Raw genomic sequence first — 19,085 nt, 5'->3', positions numbered from 1 at the left:
CTTCATACGAACTTATCCGTGCGATCAAATCGCCAAAATAATCTCAAAAACAATAAATCAAACCTCAAAATCAAAGGATTTTTCTCAAACTTCGTAAAACATCAACTTTAGCAATTTAGGTCTGAATCACGTTAAACGGACTCCATTTTCAACCAAATTTTACAGAAAAGACTTAAACCATATATAAGACCTACCAGGTGTCGGAACTAAAATACAGGCCCGATACCATCGCTTTCTAATCAGATTTCATTTCAAAATTCCTTAAGCATTTTCAGAAAACAATTTTACTTAAAAATTCATTTCTCGGGCTTGGGACCTCGGAATTCGATTTCGGGCATACGCCCAAGTCCCATATTTTTCTACGGACCCTCTAGGACTGTCAAATAATGGGTCTGGGTCCATTTACCCAAAATGTTGACCGAAGTCAAATTTATTCATTTTAAACTCAAATTTCATCATTTTCATAGAATTTCATATTTAAGCTTTCGGCTACGCGCCCGGACTGTACACACAAATCGAGGCGACACTAAATGAGGTTTTCAAGGCCTCAGAAGCACATAATTCAATTAAAACAGGTGATGACCCTTTGGGTCATCACATATCATTTGTTAATTTTATTAATTTGGTTCCATTATCAAAGTTGTATTCAAGTCCCCACATGCTGTATTTTCGGAATCAGTATTAAGCTGTGCATGAGAGGTGAATTGGGTCAGACTTATAAACGGCCCAAATAGGATTGTGCATATGAGTCTGGGTATTTCAGGACATGGACCCTGGAGTACAACCCAATGGAATTCACATGGACCAACATTTGCTAGTCCTGTTATTTTATTTCCAATTGTTCAGCAAGTCATTAAAAAAACAAATGCCATTTCCCAGTTTCTTCTTGAAGTCAATAGCTGGATTAGGTTCAAACATATGGCCTTAGAATCAATGAGATTTGGCAATAGAGATTTAGTGATCCCTAACATTCAAACGAATCCAATATGCCCTGAGTTCGATTCTTGGTTTCTGGCAAAGATCTTAAACTAGTATTAAGGAAGAGAACCATGAACATTCGTAGTTTGCTTTAGGCGCGTTAAATAAATCATCGTGGCTATGGGTACGGTTCCCGTGGCATAGTCATGATACATAATTTCCAAATTCGGGTGTGCATTTCATGTGACCCGACTACAACTCCAAACAATAATAAAATACATGTGTTGTAGATTGTGGGTACGGTTCCCGTGACACGATTTGCAACATGTACAAAAATAGACAAGTGTACAACAATCGTAACTTGTTCCAAAAATAACTGTAGACATGTGATTTTTTACCCTCCCCAAGATTTTTCATATTTTAGTACGTAAATATTTAATTTAGGCCTAATATAGTTATTTCAACTCATTTTTACTCTTTTACTTTTATTTTATTACAAGAAAACAAAAATTACAAAAAAATAGGCTCATTAATGTTTTGTATTCATTTTTAATCTTGAAAAAATACCAAAAAAATAGTTTTGTTTCAATGGTCAGTCTTATTTTAATAATTATTTTTACTTAAGTAGAGCTAATTAATAATTTTGATAATACTTATAGTTAATTAAGCTAAGTTTAAACATAGCTAGTCATAAAGGCCCAAGTTTCTAGCCCATTCTTTAAGCTCAATATCCAATACCCATTAAGCTAATCCTAGGGACCCTTCTAGACTCTTCTTTGGAGCAAAAAAATAAATAAAAAGACCCTAAGAACTTAACAGAAAAAAGACCTAGGGACTAATTGGCAAAATACACACAAATACACATTAGACCTAGACTCTACAATAAAGAGGGGATAGGGGGAACGCCTAAAAGGGGGAGAAAAAGAAAAGGCGCCTGAGAAAAGCTGACAGCAGCCACAATTCACCAAGAGCCCCCTTCCCCACACTTCTTCTTCTTCATTGCCTTTAAAGGCCTAGAAGCTAAGAGCTGAAACCAGCCGAAATAGACTTCCCCCCACGATTCTTCTTCTCCATGAAAACACCCCAAAAGAGCTCCAAAAAGCCATAGATAATCAGCTGAAATGACCCCCATCTACTTCAGCTCAAACCCACCATTGAAGCTGCTCCAAACCAGCCATAAAACATGAGCTAAAATCTGCTCAAACCAACTGGAAATCGCAACAAATACAGCTGCACAACATCACCCAAAATAGTTCGTCGAGCACACTCCAAAAGGTCGAGGTTGCGATTTTCATTTTCGAGTTTGTCGGCGTCGACTTGAGGTTTGCGGTTCGAGGTTCATCATTCAGTCGAGTTTGTTGTTCTAATCTTCTGTTTCATGACTGGAATTCCTATTTAATCAATTTCAGAATCATTTTGGGTTAGTTTTCTTGTAAATATTTTCCTCTTGCTTCGTGTATTTCATTTGCAGTTAGCTTAATCATACTTGAGTGTCTTATGTTTGGTTTGGTGTTGTCTCATGTTCGTTTTACTGCAATTTCTACAGAATTTGGAAGTGGATATTTTTATAATTTGGTTATTATATAAATTCTAAATCTAAGCGTCAAATATTTAGTGCCAAATTTGCTCTTTGCTTCAACATTTTGTATTGTGTTATAAAGATTGCTTTCTTCAAAATCGAGAAGATAAGTATCAAATGTGCAAATGCTTTATAATTTGGAAGTCGGAGCTCAGCAGTTCACAACGTGAAAAGTTATGAGAATTATGGCTATATTTCATTACTGTTCGAGCAGGTTTTTCTTTATTTTTGTTCATTAGTTTGTCATCTTTTGTTGGTTTAAAGTTCTGGCAAGAACTTGTTTGTTTCTTTTTAATCCATAAACAATAATAGTTTTCCTTCTCTTGGCTAGTTTTCTTAAAATAATTTAGTTATATTTAGCGGTGTAGTTTTATAGGAAAGTTAGTTCCATGAATTATCAAGACATGAATCTCTCACTGTCATTATTTGCTTAATACAATTTAAAGAAGGAAAAATCCATGTTAGAGTAACTCAAGGTGCAAAAGGCAGTAATGTATAAGGGAATTGGGCCATACGAACCTTTACGTGCCATGAAACAATTTTGATGTTAAGGAAGAACGGGCCATGGAGTTTTCTGACTTTAAAATTAGAAAATCGGGCCTTTAGGAATCTTTGGATTGGATATTTTAAGTACTATGGCCCATGGTAATAAAATTTATAAGCTAGCCCATCTTCACTAATTATGAACGCGTAGTTGCTTTAGGCGCATTATTTTAATAATTCACCTCCCTAAATTCGGGTGTGCATTTCATGTGACCCAAATCCAAATCCTAACAACGTTAAATAAAATATATTGTGGATCGCGGGTGTATTCATGTGGCGTGATCCAAAGACGTGTTTTAAATAACGTTGAATCTTTCTTAAAAATGATTAAAAGCAGTTAATAAGTTAAAATATACCATAGGCGAAAACACGTATTAAAATCAGATAATAGGTCAAGAATAACAGTTGAGCGACCGTGCTAGAACCACGAAACTCGGGAATGCCTAACACCTTCTCTCAGGTTAACAGAATTCCTTACCCGGATTTCTGTGTTCGCGGACTGTAATACAGAGTCAATCTTTCCTCGATTCGGGATTTTAAACCGGTGACTCGGGACACCATAAATTATCCCAAGTGGCGACTCTGATTCTTAAACAAATAAATCCCGTTTCGATTGTCACTTTAAGTTGGAAAAAACTCCCTTATACTCCCTTCCCGGAAAGGGATAGTAAAAAAAGGAGGTGTGACAATAACTCCAGAAATAATTAAAAGCAGTTAAAAAGCTACAAATGCACAATAGGAATAAAACATATTATTAATCAGATATTTAGGCCAAATAATAATAGTTGAGCGACCGTGCTAAAACCACGGAACCCAGGAATGCCTAACACCTTCTCTCGGGTTACATAATTCCTTACCCGGATTTTTCTGTTTTGCGGACTGTAAGACAGAGTCAAAACTTTTCTCGATTCGGGATTTTAAATCGGTAACTTGGGACACTATAAATTATCCCAAGTGGCGACTCTGAATTTGAATATAAATAATCTCGTTTCAGTTATTGTCACTTTAATTAGAAAAACTCTCTATCCCGGGAAAAGGGAGGTGTGATATCATTAACAACCGTGCAAATATCAAGTCAATAATTATCTAATTTACTAGTTTTAACCTGCTTAAATTAACGTTTACAATTTTTGTAATACTATTATAGCTAACATGAGTAACAGAATGAAAAGAAAAGCAGTATATTATGGTTTCTTGGTAGAATTTAACTAACAAATTCCGCTGTAGCACTGGCAATTCCAATCATGACTATCGGAATCCAGGTTCAAATCCCGGCAGCGGAAATCTTTTTGGAAATTGTGTCAGTCCTATTAAAAAACCCTGCTTTTTTGTTACTCCCTCCTAGTGATTTTTTGGATATTTTTACACAGGTTAAGAAATTCACCTTTTAACATTAATGAGTAATGAAATTGACCATATTAACCTTTACTATCTCACATAAACACTCATAACATATACTCCAACACTATTTACTCCAAGGACAATATAGGAAAAAAATAATTAATTCATTCTTAAAATCTGAAATAATTACTTATTTTGGACCAAAAAAAAGGCAAAAAAATTACTTATTTTGAACCGGAGGGAGTAGTGTTTTTCCTTAAATTTCTTTAGTTTTATTTTATTATATCTTGTATGTTTTTCTTTCTGCTTAGATAAGTCGTATAGTATTAGCTTTACTCACTTAGATCAGGATTATATTCATTTTCTTTCACCATTAAAAAGAAAAAGCAAAAAAGCAAAAGAGGATATCTTTTGTACTCCTAGGATAATCCACGAGGAGAATCTTAGTATTTTGGTTGGCAACAGAATTTTCACCTTATTGGTGAGGGTTCGATTTCCCACGTTATAATCTTTCCTGTCAGTGGCAGATTCAGGATTTTAAAGTTATGGGTTCTAGCCGATAAAGACTTCAAAAAAAGAGGAAAAATGAATTTACTTGTGGGTGCTCACTCAATATTTATCTAAATAGTTGTACAATTGCCTATGTAAATTTACTAAATATGGTCAAAGTTAATGAATGCTTAAGCACCCACAAGTGCCCATGTGCATCCGCCACTGCTCCCCGCCAATTTCCCTTTCTCAAAAAAAAAAAAAAAAAAAAAAAAAAAATCCCTAACATTAATTCACTTGAAATTTGTGTGCAAGCACGTATTATGTACTCTATTAAAGTAATACTACATATAAAATTTACAGAGCAATAACAAGATAAAAACACTTTTCCATTTCTCTTGTCCATTAATGAGCAAAAAGTCTATTATCATACTTTACATATCAGTGCATTATTAATGTAAAAGAAAGTAGTAAGAAAAGTAATTCTTCCTTCGCCATATTGAATTTCTTTTTCTTTGGGTGATAGAAAAGTACTTAAAGAAATCGAAAAAGCTGGAAAAAAGGTATTGAATTCCGTTACCGGGAATCGAACCCGGGTCTCCTGGGTGAAAGCCAGATATCCTAACCGCTGGACGATAACGGATATATTATACGAGAAGCCCAAGGAAAATATTTATTCAGTTAAAGGTTTTAAGCTCGAACCACTAACCTAGAGCAAGTGTTTAAGTGGATAAAGGAGCAATTAGGGGAAAATCATAAACACAAACCATCATTATTTAGAAAACCGCATTCATCTTGACAGGCTAACCTTAGCTTTTTCATAAAATTAACTAGGGGCGTACATATGTCGGGTTGGTTCGGATTTACAATTATTAAACCAAACTAATTATGTCGGATTATTAAATTTAAAGACCAAACCAAACCAATAAAATTCGTTTTCACTTTCGAATTTTCTCATATTTTCTCGGGTTTTCGGGTTATTCGGAGGTTATTTTACGGCAAAATCTTCGTAGAACAAAACATATAAATTGTGCTCAAAATATTTCTTTAATCCTAGTAAGATACAACTATATAAAGTATTTTTCAAGAAAATAACACAAAATATGAGATGTGTCGTGGCATTATCCTAAAGTATTCAACAATAAAGACAATAAAATTATGTAATGTAAATATTGCTAATTAAAAAAGCCACAATAAAAATAAACATAATCTAAAAGTACTAAGTCATGATAAAATAAGTAGACTAATAAGGGAGTATTAATTACATGACTAAACGCTAAAGAAAAAAATACAAATAGGTTATGCATTTTTATCTAAATTATTGCAAAACAAAATATAGATATTCAATAAATTCTCGTTCATAGTATTGAATTGAATGTCTTTTGTTAGCATTAGTATTGATTTGATTTTGGTTTAGGCTTTTGTTAGCATTATTTAGTTTACTAATGTTAATGGCTATAAAACTTATTGGAACATTCAAAAGTTCTAAGTCCAACCTTGAAATAATTCCTTAAAAGATAAAATTATAAATTTTTTTAAGAAATATTTATAAATTACATCGCAATAAATATATTTATATATTAAATATATCTAAAATTTCTATATATGTAATGTTGGGTTGTTTTGGTTTCGGTTTGACTTTCTTTAGTTAAAACCAAACCAAACCAATTATGGTCGGATTTTTTTCCAATACCAAACCAAATCAAATCAAATCATAGTCAGGTTTTTTTTTCTCGGTTTGACTCGAATTATCGGGTTGGTGCGGTTTGTTAGTTTCCTTTGTACACCCCTTAAACTTAACCCATCAAATCCATAAAAAGCAGGCAATAAAATATTACATTGAAATAACCATATAATTTTTGTCTGTTTTATACACCTTTCCCAAAAACTACTTGGGATATTTAACTTAAAAAATATCAATAAACAAAGACTCAAAAAACATCATTAAACAAAGCCTGAAATTAACATAGTTGGCTAAGCTTTGTGAGGATAAAGTCTAACAGGAAGTCCTTTAGCAGGAATAGGCATTGGATCAACAACAATTTTCTCATTAGGTATAACTTTTTCCCACTTAAACCTTTTCACTAAATGGTGCATAAAAACAAGTATTTCAAGTCTTGCATATTCTTTTCCTGGACACATTCTTGGCCCTCCTCCAAATGGCACAAATGTGTAAGGAGCTGGTCCTGAACCTTCAAATCTTGAAGGATCAAATTTTTGTGGCTCTGGGAAATATTCAGGGTTTTTGTGTGTTGAGTTTGCACTCCAATATAGCTGCATATATTGAAAGAAAAATAAATTCTCAATTAACTTTCAGAATTTAATAAGAGTTTAACTTTTATGCATTAGTACTTTAGAAAAAATTATGCATTATCAAGTCAAAATATACGATATCAGGTAGCTGTATCACTACCAAAAAAAAAAATGAATTAGCGTTGGAAGAATTTTGTTACTAAACAACATATTTTTGCCGCTAAACTTATTTAATGACGGATTTACGATGGATTATAGAAAAATCCTATTGGCTACGAACTATTTAACGACAATTAGTGACGAATTTCTTAGTTTTCTTTTTTTTTTTTTTTTTTTTTGTAGTGCATCCAAAAAATGTGACTGGCCAGCTGAAAATAAGATATGTTTCTTGCCATAATATGTTAAAACACACGCACTGATAGGGGTGTCAAATTGGCAGGTTGAACTGATTTTGGGCGGATCAAAACGGCTGACTGAATACCCGCCCAAATAGTAATTTGAGTTGAGATGAGCTGGATTAAGATGTGCTAAAATTTGTGTCATAGTCCAACTCGCCAAACTCTTACAAAACTTTAATTAATGTGTATTAATTTTTTATGAATTGTGTAAGTATCAAATAAGACATTTTTCTTTTATTATGATCATATATAGCTTTAGATCATAATATTTTTCTTTTATCAATTTGAGCAAAAAAAAGCCCAACTTTAGATGAGCTGAGATAGGCTGAGCTCAACAAATGGGTAGGTCAATGGCCGGCCTAACCTTGGACGGATTGAACGGGTTAAATGAGTTTGGGCTCAAATTGCCACCCCTATGTTCGGGGCATTTGCATCTATACCCATTTTTTGTGGTAAAAATTGCACGGGGCGCCCTATTTGGTCGCCCCCATTTAACCTATACCCATTTTTTTAAAAAGTTTTAACTTGTACCCACTTTTTAAATAATTTCAGCCCTCTTTCCCCTCCTCCTTCTCCTCCTTTGTTTTCTTCTTCAAGTTACAAAATAAATTGGTCTCCAAAAGCAATGTTGCTTTAGTTATAAGGTCAATTTTTTTTAATTGAACAGTTCGGCAGTTGTACTTCTGGAGATAAATACCAATTTGTTTTGTAACTTGAAGAAGAAAACAAAGGAGGAGAACGAGGAGGAGAAAGAAGGTTGAAGTTATTTAAGAAGTAGGTACAAGTTAAAAGTTTTTAAAAAATAGGTATATGTTAAATGGGGGCGACCAAATAGGGAGCCCCGTGCAATTTTTACCCTATGTTCAAGTTAAATCCATTTAATACAAAAAATGTTCAAGAAAATCAGATATTATTAGTATAAAAAAATTACCTTCCATCCTTTAGGAATGTAGAAACCATTGAAGATGAAATCATTAATAGCTTCTCTAAAAGCACCTTGGAGGGGTGAGGCAAGTCTTAAAACTTCACATGCTACATTCCAAGAATACTTCATTTTCTGAATATCATCCCAGTTCAATAACTCACCAGGTGATTTTGACATTGCAATTTCCATTTGTTCTGTTAATTATCACAACAATTAATCATTTGTAAATGACAAAAATAAATTCAATTTATAATAACAAGAAGTTGACAAAGAGAAAATAAAAAAAGAAGTGTATTCTGCTAATTAGAAAGTTTACCTTTTTTAATTACTTTCACTTCAAAGACCTAATCAAAGTTTTACCGGCCAATTAACAATCAATTTCTTCCAATTGTTCATAAGATGTTCATTTGCTAAAGACATGAGAAAAGCTTAGGAGAAAAACCAAAGAAAAACGGGACAAAATCTATCTTTTGTATAGATAACGATTACGGTAATTAATTAATTAGAATAGAAAAATAAAACCAGATTATAATACCTGATGATGCCTAAAGAATAAAAATACAAACAATAACTATCATTAGGCATGATCAGGTATTATAATCTGGTTTTAATTTATAATCTACTAATATAAACAAAAGATAAAGACAAAAAAGGGATGCGTTGATCTCGACTCGTGGTTGATACAAAACTTAAAAGTTTGGCTAAAAATCCTTTTTGTTTAACCGTCTGATTTTTGGAATTTACTATCCTGACTAATCCTGGCACTCCCTATTAAAGATGAATTCTCGAGACACATCGACTCGAACCCGAGATCTCTAATTAAGGATAGATAAATATTTACTATTCCATCATACCATAATGTGTGGCTAAAGATTTAGTGTAACATATCATTAAAAACCTGATTACTAAATTTACCATGTTCCATGTTTAAAATAAGTGTAACTACAAGATGGGGAGAAAATTCGTCGTGAACATTCGTTTTCCTCGCAAAATTTTGCAGGTGCATTGTATTTTGCTTTTAGAAAATTAATCATTAACAGTTCTGATTTGACTGTGGGGCAGACTATGTTTTTTTTCCTAATTTTTTTGTTACTATACATTGGGGGGGGGGGGAAGAAGGGGAAATGGAAGAGGGAATTACAAGTTGTTAAATCAAACTCTCTCGCCTAAAAGGCGAAAGTTTAGGTAGCCAATCAATTGAGCTATTAAAATTCCCGGGCAGACTCTAGTGGGTTGCACTAACTAATTTGAATTTGTTCATGATACAATATTCCGGTTACTTATCTCCTTCGAATTAAATTCTATGAACTTCCTCTTATGAAGAATTTGATAGTAATATCATTAAGATTATGAAATAAGAACTTATCCTTCTATACACTATACACCAAATAAAATTACAATAACTGCTCATAATAAGTAGAATTAGTAACTTGAAAAATAAGACTTCAGTATGCTATAATATGTTAAATTACACTAATTTTGTAAATTCTTTTATATCGTAGTGCATATAAGTTAAATCCATGAAATGTTTGAAAGAAAAAGAAGACATAATATAGTGGACAAAAAGAATAAAGTGTTACCTTTGTAAACTCCTTCATAGATCTCAGGAAGTTCAGCAAGATACTTAAGAATAAATGTACAAGCAGAACTAGCAGTATCATGTCCACCAATCAATAATCCTAAAATCTTATCAGCAATATCCAATTCATGCATATATTTCCCATTTTCATCACTTGTCAATAGCATATGTGACAATATATCTTGTGTTGGTGATGCTTTCCCTTCAGCCAAATCAACTTTCCTTTGCTTAATAATTAACAAAAGCTCCTTCCTAATAAGATTCGATGCCTTAATCGCGCGATTAAATGGCGTTCCTGGCAAATCTATAGGGATAGAAATCAATCCGGAAGCCAAAACATTAAAAGGATCAGCAAATTTCGCGACATGGTTAGGATCTTCCACACTTACAAATAATCGACAGGCTAGCCAAAATGTGTAACGTTTTGCTAGTGGAAAAACTTCGATTTGGTTCTTATTTTCCCAACTTGAAGCAAAATGGCGTTGCGCGATATGATCCATGATACCAACATAACGTTGTAATGCCTCTGGCTTGAAGAAATTTGGAAGCATTTTTCTCATTTTAATTGCTTCTTCTTTTGATGAAGTTTGAGTTGAAGATGGGAATACTTTGTTTACAGAATCTGGCCACCAAGCTTGTACAAGTTTATTTTCATTAGAAAACAAGAATTTATTGCACGTCGGACCACAAAAGACTGCTGCTTTTTCACCTAAAAGATGAGTTTTAAAGACACTAGACGAATACTTGGTCATTCTATCAAATACGAATTTTTCAGGATGGCCTTTCCAACCCGTTGAGAGAAACTCGAAGCTCTCTCCGATGAACGGCCATCCGGTTTTGCCCGGAGGTAGGGTTCCGGTCAAGCTGCCGGAGTTTCGCTTGTAAAAGATGAAATGAAGGGCGAGCGACGTAAAGAGAGTGAAAAGGCAAAGGAGATAGAGATAGAAGACCTCCATGTTTAGTTTTGTGTTCAAATGACTTGGTTAAGGAAATAAGAAAATTTAACACATAAATATTGTAAGTTTGGAGAATTTGGAATGGGATGAGTTTTGGTAATGAATTGGATACATATATATATATTGGTGGGAACTAAATATAGTAGGAATTAATAATGTAAATATGGAAGGTCAATTATGCTGGTTGTTGACAACAGTTACAAAAAGGAAATTCCACATAGAAGTCTCAATGGAATCTAGAGGTCTTCTTCTTTTTCTTTTTACCTTATGCAAAACATTTTAAGAAAGATGGAATTATTTAATTAGGTGTATACCGTCCTTTACATAATAAGATCCTTGCTAGTTGATCATCTTATAAATTAGGATAATCATTTATTACTATTAATTCATAGTTTACCAAAACAAGATGTAAAAAATGTTATTGCAATCATAATCAAATTTCAATAAAATAATATTCAACTTTTATTTTGTTCAATCAATTTAATTCATAGATACTTTGAGTGATTTTTTTTAGGAAGCCACTTTTTCTTTTTTCGAAAAACAAAAGGGAAAATATTTATAGCTGTGGAGGTTGCCAAAATCTCCCTACCTTTTTCGTTTTTATATTTTATTTAAGAATGAAGTTTGATAAATAGAGCTATCAGTTTATAGTTTCGGGACGTTGTATATTTTTTTTCATGTTGCATGTGCTAGTTTTATAGAACCTCATCGGTACCATAACATCTTGTTTCATATTTTGTTAACTTAGATTTGTTTATTATTCAATCTAAAAGAGGAATTTAACTAAAGTGTAAGAAATGGGGGGAAAATACATTCGATGTGGTGAGATATATATGATTCCCTCGTTCTTGATTAGAGGTTTTAGTCACGAAAATATAATTTTTCCTAGTAGCTGGTAAGGAACACTATCCTCTTAAATGGACCCTATACTGGTGCAAAACTGAATTAGCCTACTAGTAATTACGATACCAAATAGTTAAAATAAAAAATAAAAAAGAGGTGTTTATAATATTTATAAACTAGTGGAAAGCATTGCTGTATTTTATCCTATGGCCGGCCTGTTTCCATTAGCCACATTTAGAATAGACAAAAAAAATTACTTATTACAGTACTCATTACTGACGAGTTCCAAAAGTTAGGTTTAAATTTTATCATAGAGAGTGTTACAAATAATGTGCAAATAAAGTTAATTAAGCACTGTTTGAGACTCGAGAGAAGGATTTAATTGGATTGTTAACTACGTGATGTTTAAAGTGGCGTCAATGTTAGTCAATTCTTTTTCACTCTGCCTTCTTTATTTAAAGGAAAATGGTCAAGTTTGTTTATATACCATGTGAAATTAAATAAATTTATTATTTGTTAAATTTTTTATTTCATATCACCTATTTTTTAACAGCATTTCAATCGATGGATGAACATTAAGAAGCAGATTAAAAAGTGCCCGGCCGCACCATTTTTACCAAGGAAAAATTAAGTTACACAACAAACATACACACTCTATTTATCATTCGTAGCTATACTTTCAAAAAATTACATTTCTTAGCTATATTTGAAATTTATAACAAATTCACCTGTAGTACTGAAATAAAAGACCAATTGTTTTGAACTGAAACAAGAGAGTGAAAAGTTGTCATAGCTTTGTGATAAGTTATATGCCTTTGTGTTTTGATGATTTAACAAACTTCATATGAGAACCAGTGATACAAAACCTCAAAGTGCTAGGAACAACAAGTCACATATCTGGCACACGTTCCAACGATATCAATCAAAGGAACAGTAGAGGGAATAGATGGCTATCAGTTCATACAGTCACAGTACAAGTCAACTTCATACAGTTGTTAAAGCTGTTGCACTGTTGCTGTCACGACCCTAAACCGGACCCGGTCAAGATGGCACCTATCGTGAAACAAGGCCAACCAACACAAACCCCCTAACCAACTAAACAGTTATAATAATTCATTTTTAAGTCATTAATAAGCTATAAATTCCAAAATAAAGAGTAGAATAGAATAATGCAGAAAATAACACAGCCCGACATCGGGGTGTCACCAGTCATGAGCATCTAAAATCCGTCTAAGAGTATGAAAAAGACAACATAGTCTAATACAAGGCTAGTACAAAGTGAAATAAAGATAGGAAAGAGAAGCACTAGGTGCGAGCACTGAGCAGGTACCTAGTTAACTCCGAACAAGCGTGCTGGAAAGCAAATCAGCACTCGCTAGCGTGACCCGAGTCTCCTGGATCTGCACACAGGGTGCAGGGATTAATGTGAGTACGCCAACTCAGTAAGTAATAAAAGTAAAGGCAGCTGAGCGATAAGAAAACATGTAAAACACAGCGTAATGCTTCAACAGAACAGTATAAAACCAGAACAATGCAATAAAATAATAAAAGCTCGTAAAAACACCTTAGTTCAGTAAAAACCTCTTTAAAAACAACATTTAGTAGTTCAAACGAGTGATGAAAATATGGAGAAAAGGATAGAAACATAAATCAGCCCCTCAAGCGAAATACCAACAGAACTAGCCCCTCGGGCTATCTCATAATCACTCATATAAGCCCCTCAAGCAATAACATAAAACAACAACAGCCCCTCGGGCAATATCACATCTCACACTGGGTACCCGTGCTCATTGGGGGTGTGCAGACTCCGGAGGGGCTCCTACAACCGAACCGCTATATCAAGCCATCTCGTGGCATAATCAAACTGGCCCTCGGTCTCCAAATCATGAATCAGTACAACACCGCTGCGGCGCGCAGCCCGATCCTATAATATCCTCACAACACATGCCCTCAGACCCACTCAGTCAGAAATCTCTCAAGCCACTCGGGCACAGTAAAATATGATGCTCAGCCCAAAATATCATTTAAAAATATCAAAACAGAGTAAATATAGTTGAGTTATGAAAACAGTAGAAACTACATGACTGCGTACAAATATAAAGTCAAAATGATGAGGAATAGTAGTAAAAATCCCCTAAGAACCCAAAATAGTTGGCACGAGGCCCAAATATGGATTTCAGCCGAAACAATAATAATACTTTCCAAAACGCAATGATAACAAACAATTTTTAATCAAGTACGTAGTTTAATAGTCATACGGGGCGGACTAAGTCACAATCCCCAACGGTGCATGACCACACGCTCGTCATCTAGCATGTGTGTCACTTCAAAGCAGCACAACGATATAAAATTTGGGGTTTCATACCCTAAGGACAACATTTACAATCATTACTTACCTTTATCCAGTCCAAACTCTAGCCCGCGATGCCTTTGCCCCTCGAATCGGCCTCCGGATGCTCCAAATCTATCCAAAAATAGATTTATACCATCAAAATAAGCTAAAGAAACAAAGCCCACTAAAAAATAACCAATTTACATAAAAAATCCCGAAATTGGCCAAACCCGACCCCCAGGCCCACATTTCGGATTCCGACAAAAATCACAAAACTAGAATCCTTACACTCTCGCGAGTTCATACATATCAAGAATACCAAAATCCGACAACAAATGACTCCTCAAATTCCTAAATTTAGGTCTCAAATTTCCAAGCCCTTACTTCCAATTTTAAGCTTTAGATTCCATAAATTCCATGTTTAATTTGATAGAAATCACATTAGGATCGAGTATTAAGTCCATAAATCTTACCTCCAAGTGTTTCCCCTTGATTCCCTTTTCAATCCTCCTCAAAAAACTCTAAAATCGCTCAACAATGGTGAAACTTAGACCCAAAATCGCGGAAATGGTCTTTTAAACATTCTGCCTATCTATTCACGTTCCTTCTTCGCGAGCGCGGTCAACGCCTCGCGTTCGAGAAGCACAAACTTACGTTGACCACTAATTCCTTCATCGCGAACGCGATACCCCAAACGCAAACATGAAGCTTCAGCTCATCAAAGCATTGTGAACGCGACTACCAGCTCGCGAACGCGAAGAACAATTCTCTAGGACCCAAACTGCTCACCTTTCCTCTACGCGAACCCGGCAAGACCCTCGCGAATGTGATGACCGCTGACCTCAGCCCTTCGTGAACGTGAAGGCCAACTCTAATGCCTTACATCCTAACCCTTCGTGAACGCGGGACATCCATCGCGAGCGCGAAGGCTAAAAGCCTACAACACCAACAACAGGTTTTCTGCAACTTTTTCCAACATGAAATGATCCGTTCAACCACTCGAAACTGACCCGGGGCCCTCGGGACCGCAACCAAACGTGCCAAAAATTTCCATAACCTCATTCAAACTTGTTCTAACCTTCGGAACGCTCAAAACAACATCAAAACACCAAATTTACATCGGATTCAAGCCTAAGAATTCCAAAAACTTCCAAATTCCGCTTTCGATCAAAAGGTCTATCAAACCTCGTCCAAATGACCTGAAATTTTGCACACACATCACAAATGATATAACAGACCTGCTCCAACTTCTGGAATTCCATTGCAACCCCTATATAAAAATTTCACCTATCAACCAGAAAATTCCAAAATTCCAATTTCGCCAATTCAAGGCTAAATCTACTCCGGACCTCCAAAACACATTCCGATCACCCTCCTAAGTCCCAAATCACCTCCCGAAGCGATCCGAATCATCAGAATTCACATCAGAATCCACATAAGTCTACATCTGATTGACTTTTCCAACTTGATCTTACTCAAAAGAGACTAAGGGTCTCAAATTTTACCAAAACCTCTCCGAACCTGAGCCAACCAACCCGTTAACACATAATACAGCTGAACAAGACAATAAGAAGAAGAAATGGGGGAAACAGAGTGGTAACTCATGAAACGACCGGCCGGGTCATTACATCTCCCCCTCTTAAACAAACGTTCGTCCTCGAACGAGTTAAAAAACATACTTGAAGCCTCAAACAGGTGAGGATATCTACTCCGCATCTCCCGCTCGGTCTCCCAAGTAGCCTCTTCCATGGGCCGACCTCTCCACTGCACTTTCACTGAAGCTATATCCTTTGACCTCTACTTTCGAACCTGACGCTCCAAAATAGCTACTGGCTCCACATCATAAGTCAAATCATCATCTAACTGAACCGTGCTAAAATCCAAAATATGAGGCGGATCGCCAATATACTTCCGGAGCATAAAACACATGAAACACCGGATGCACACTCGACAAGATGGGTGGCAAAGCAAGCTCACAAGCCACCTCCCCACTCCTCCGAAGCACCTCAAAAGGCCCAATGAACCGAGGACTCAATTTACCCTTCTTCCCAAATCTCATAACACCCTTCCTGGGTGAAACCTTCAATAGAACCTTCTCACTGACCATGTAGGACACATCCTGAACCTTACTATAAGCATAACTCTTTTGTCTCGACTGCGCCGTACGAAGCCTCTCCTGAATCATCTTCACCTTGTCTAAAGCACCGTGCACCAAGTCTGTACCTAATAGCCTAGACTCACCCGGCTCAAACCAACTAACTGGAGATCTACACCGCCTCCGATACAAAGCCTCATATGGAGCCATCTGAATACTTGACTGGTAACTGTTGTTATAAGCAAACTCTGTGAGCGGTAGAAATTGATCCCACGACCCTCCAAAATCAATGATAAAAGCGCAACATGTCCTCCAATATCTGAATAGTATGCTCGGACTGCCCGTCCGTCTAAGGGTGGAAGGTTATGCTCAACTCAACCTGAGTACCCAACTTTCGCTGCACAGACCTCCAAAACTGTGAAGTAAACCGAGTGCCCCATACTGAAATGATAGAAACTGGGACACCATGCAAACGAACAATATCCCGGATATAGATCTCTGCCAACCACTCTGAAGAATAAGTAGTACACACAAGATTGAAGTGCGCAGACGTGGTCAGCCGATCCACAATCACCCAAATAGCATCGAACTTCTTCAATGTCTGTGGGAGTCCAACTACAAAGTCCATGGTGATCCGCTCCCACTTCCACTCTGGAATATCCATCTGCTGAAGCAAGCCACCCGGTCTCTGATGCTCATATTTCACCTGCTGACAATTAAGACACCGAGCTACAAATCCCACAATGTCATTCTGCATTCTCCTTTACCAATAATTCTATCTCAGATCCTGATACATCTTCGCGGCACCTGGATGAACAGAATACCACGAGTTATGGGCCTCCTCTAGAATCAACTCCCGAAGTCCATCTATATTGGGCACACATATCCGGCCCTGCATCCTCAATACCCCATCATCACCAATAGTCACATCTCTGGCATCGTTGTGCTGAACTCTGTCCTTAAGGACAAGCAAATGAGGATCATCATACTGGCACTCTCTGATGCGATCAAATAAGGAAGACCAAGAGATCACACAAGCCAATACCCGACTGGGCTCCGAGATATCCAACCTCACGAACCGATTGGCCAAGGTCTGAACAACAACTGCAAGAGGTCTCTCCCCAACAGGAATATACGCCAAACTCCCCATACTCATCGTCTTCCTACTCAAGGCATCGGCCACCATATTGGCCTTTCCCGGATGGTACAAAATAGTGATATCATAGTCTTTTAGCAGCTCCAACCATTTCCGCTACCTCAAATTGAGATCATTCTACTTGAACAAGTATTGGAGGCTACGATGATCAGTAAACACCTCATAAGACACACCATATAAATAATGCCTCCAAAGCTTCAATGCGTGAACAATGGCAGCCAACTCCAAATCATGAACATGGCAGTTCTTCTCATGGGGCTTCAACTGACATGAAGAATACGCAATAACTCTACCCTTTTGCATCAACACACACCCAATACCAACTCTCGAAACATCACAATACACGGTATATGAACCTAAAGGTGATGGCAAAACTAACACTGGAGCTGTGGTCAAGGCAGTCTTGAGCTTCTGAAAGCTCTCCTCACACTCATCCGACCACCTGAATGGAGCACCTTTTTGAGTTAACTTGGTCAAGGGTGATGCAATAGATGAAAATCCCTGAACAAACCGGTGGTAATAACCTGCCAAACCAAGAAAGCTGCGAATCTCTGTGGCTGAGGACGGTCTGGGCCAACTCTGAATCGCCTCTATCTTCTTCGGATCAACCTGAATACCCTTGCTAGACACTGTGAGCACCTAATTTTTGATAATATTTAATTTTTATGTAATTTTTTTAGGGGTTTTAACCTACAATTTTTAGCTTTGTTACACTTTTTATTATAAGATAAAAATAGAAAATTTTAAAAGGTCAATTATTACTATTAATATTATTTTTTTTTTTTAAAATAATAAAAAATCTGAAAATATTAAAAGATTTTTTTATATTTTTGGGTGGATATAAAATAAATGAAAAAAAAGAAAGTTGGAATTAAAAAATAAAAGTAAAGGTAACTGAAAATTAAAAATTTAAAAGTAAAAGAAAGTAAAATTTTTAAAAGAAAAGCAAAAGAAAGTGGATTGTTTTTTTAAGAAAAGTAAAATAAGTGAAAAATAAAATAAAAGTAATTAAATTTGAAATTTAAAAATAAAAGTAATTAAAGTTGAAATTTTAAAATAAAAGTAAGGAAAGGTGGGGATTTATTTTATAAAAAAAAAAAAGTAAAATGTAAGTGGGATTTCTTTTAATTAAAATTTTAAAAAAATAAAAAAATAATATAAAATAAATTAAACCCTGAAAAATTTCGAAATTTTTTGCTATAAATAGGAGAGAAAAGAAGAAAGGAGAGAAAAAAAAAAGAGGAGATAATTGAGAGAAACAATTTTTTCTTCTTCTAAGCTAACGGAATTTCTATTCGAGTCATTCTTTTCTCCTCTTTCTTTCGAACAAAAATACAGTAGTTCACCTCCCAAAACAACCTCTAAATACCACCCAAACGCCAGTCGGAAATTCTTGTCCCGACACTACCAAAAATACTCAAAAGATCGAATTCGCTAGGTTATTCGGAGGAGATATTCATCGTGTTTTTGCTCTGTTTTGTTGAATGACGAGTTAGTTCTCTGTTGCTCCATTTTTGTGGAATATTTTAATATCTTATGAGCTATGAATTTGAGTTACTACTGTATTCACTAAAAATGCATTGTTGGAATAAATACTTGACTGTTATTGGTGAAAAAGTTCGAATATCCCGTTGGTTTTAGTTTATGAGATATTGAATTGGTATTTGGTAGGATAATT

The 19,085-nt window shown here is 35.4% G+C and overlaps 1 protein-coding gene and 1 non-coding gene across 2 annotated transcripts; both read right to left on the bottom strand.

Moving 5' to 3' along the window:
- Positions 1-5,441: 5,441 nt before the first annotated feature.
- Positions 5,442-5,513, bottom strand: TRNAE-UUC (transfer RNA glutamic acid (anticodon UUC)). The gene has a single exon. It is a non-coding gene; the product is annotated as a tRNA-Glu (tRNA).
- A 1,313-nt stretch (positions 5,514-6,826) lies between these two features.
- LOC104211642 (beta-amyrin 28-monooxygenase-like) lies at positions 6,827-11,047 on the bottom strand. The gene is made up of 3 exons (XM_009760728.2): positions 10,027-11,047; positions 8,453-8,640; positions 6,827-7,144 (listed from the first exon to the last, which is right to left on the bottom strand). Exons 1-3 carry the CDS (start codon positions 10,979-10,981, stop codon positions 6,845-6,847), a joined length of 1,443 nt encoding a protein of 480 aa, XP_009759030.1. The 5' UTR covers positions 10,982-11,047; the 3' UTR covers positions 6,827-6,844.
- Positions 11,048-19,085: the final 8,038 nt, after the last annotated feature.

This window comes from Nicotiana sylvestris, chromosome 6 (assembly GCF_000393655.2).
Source record: "Nicotiana sylvestris chromosome 6, ASM39365v2, whole genome shotgun sequence".
NCBI classification, from domain to species: domain Eukaryota; kingdom Viridiplantae; phylum Streptophyta; class Magnoliopsida; order Solanales; family Solanaceae; genus Nicotiana; species Nicotiana sylvestris.
The sequence above is the reverse complement of the archived record's forward strand: the minus strand, read 5'-3'. Positions and strand labels throughout refer to the sequence as shown.

Coding starts and splice junctions, on each gene's coding strand:
- LOC104211642 (XM_009760728.2), bottom strand. CDS start 10,981: ATGGAGGTCTTCTATCTCTATCTCCTTTGCCTTTTCACTCTCTTTACG. Junction 8,641..10,026: donor CTATGAAGGAGTTTACAAAG/GTAACACTTTAT, acceptor GATAATTAACAG/AACAAATGGAAATTGCAATG. Junction 7,145..8,452: donor ACATTCCTAAAGGATGGAAG/GTAATTTTTTTA, acceptor CAATATATGCAG/CTATATTGGAGTGCAAACTC.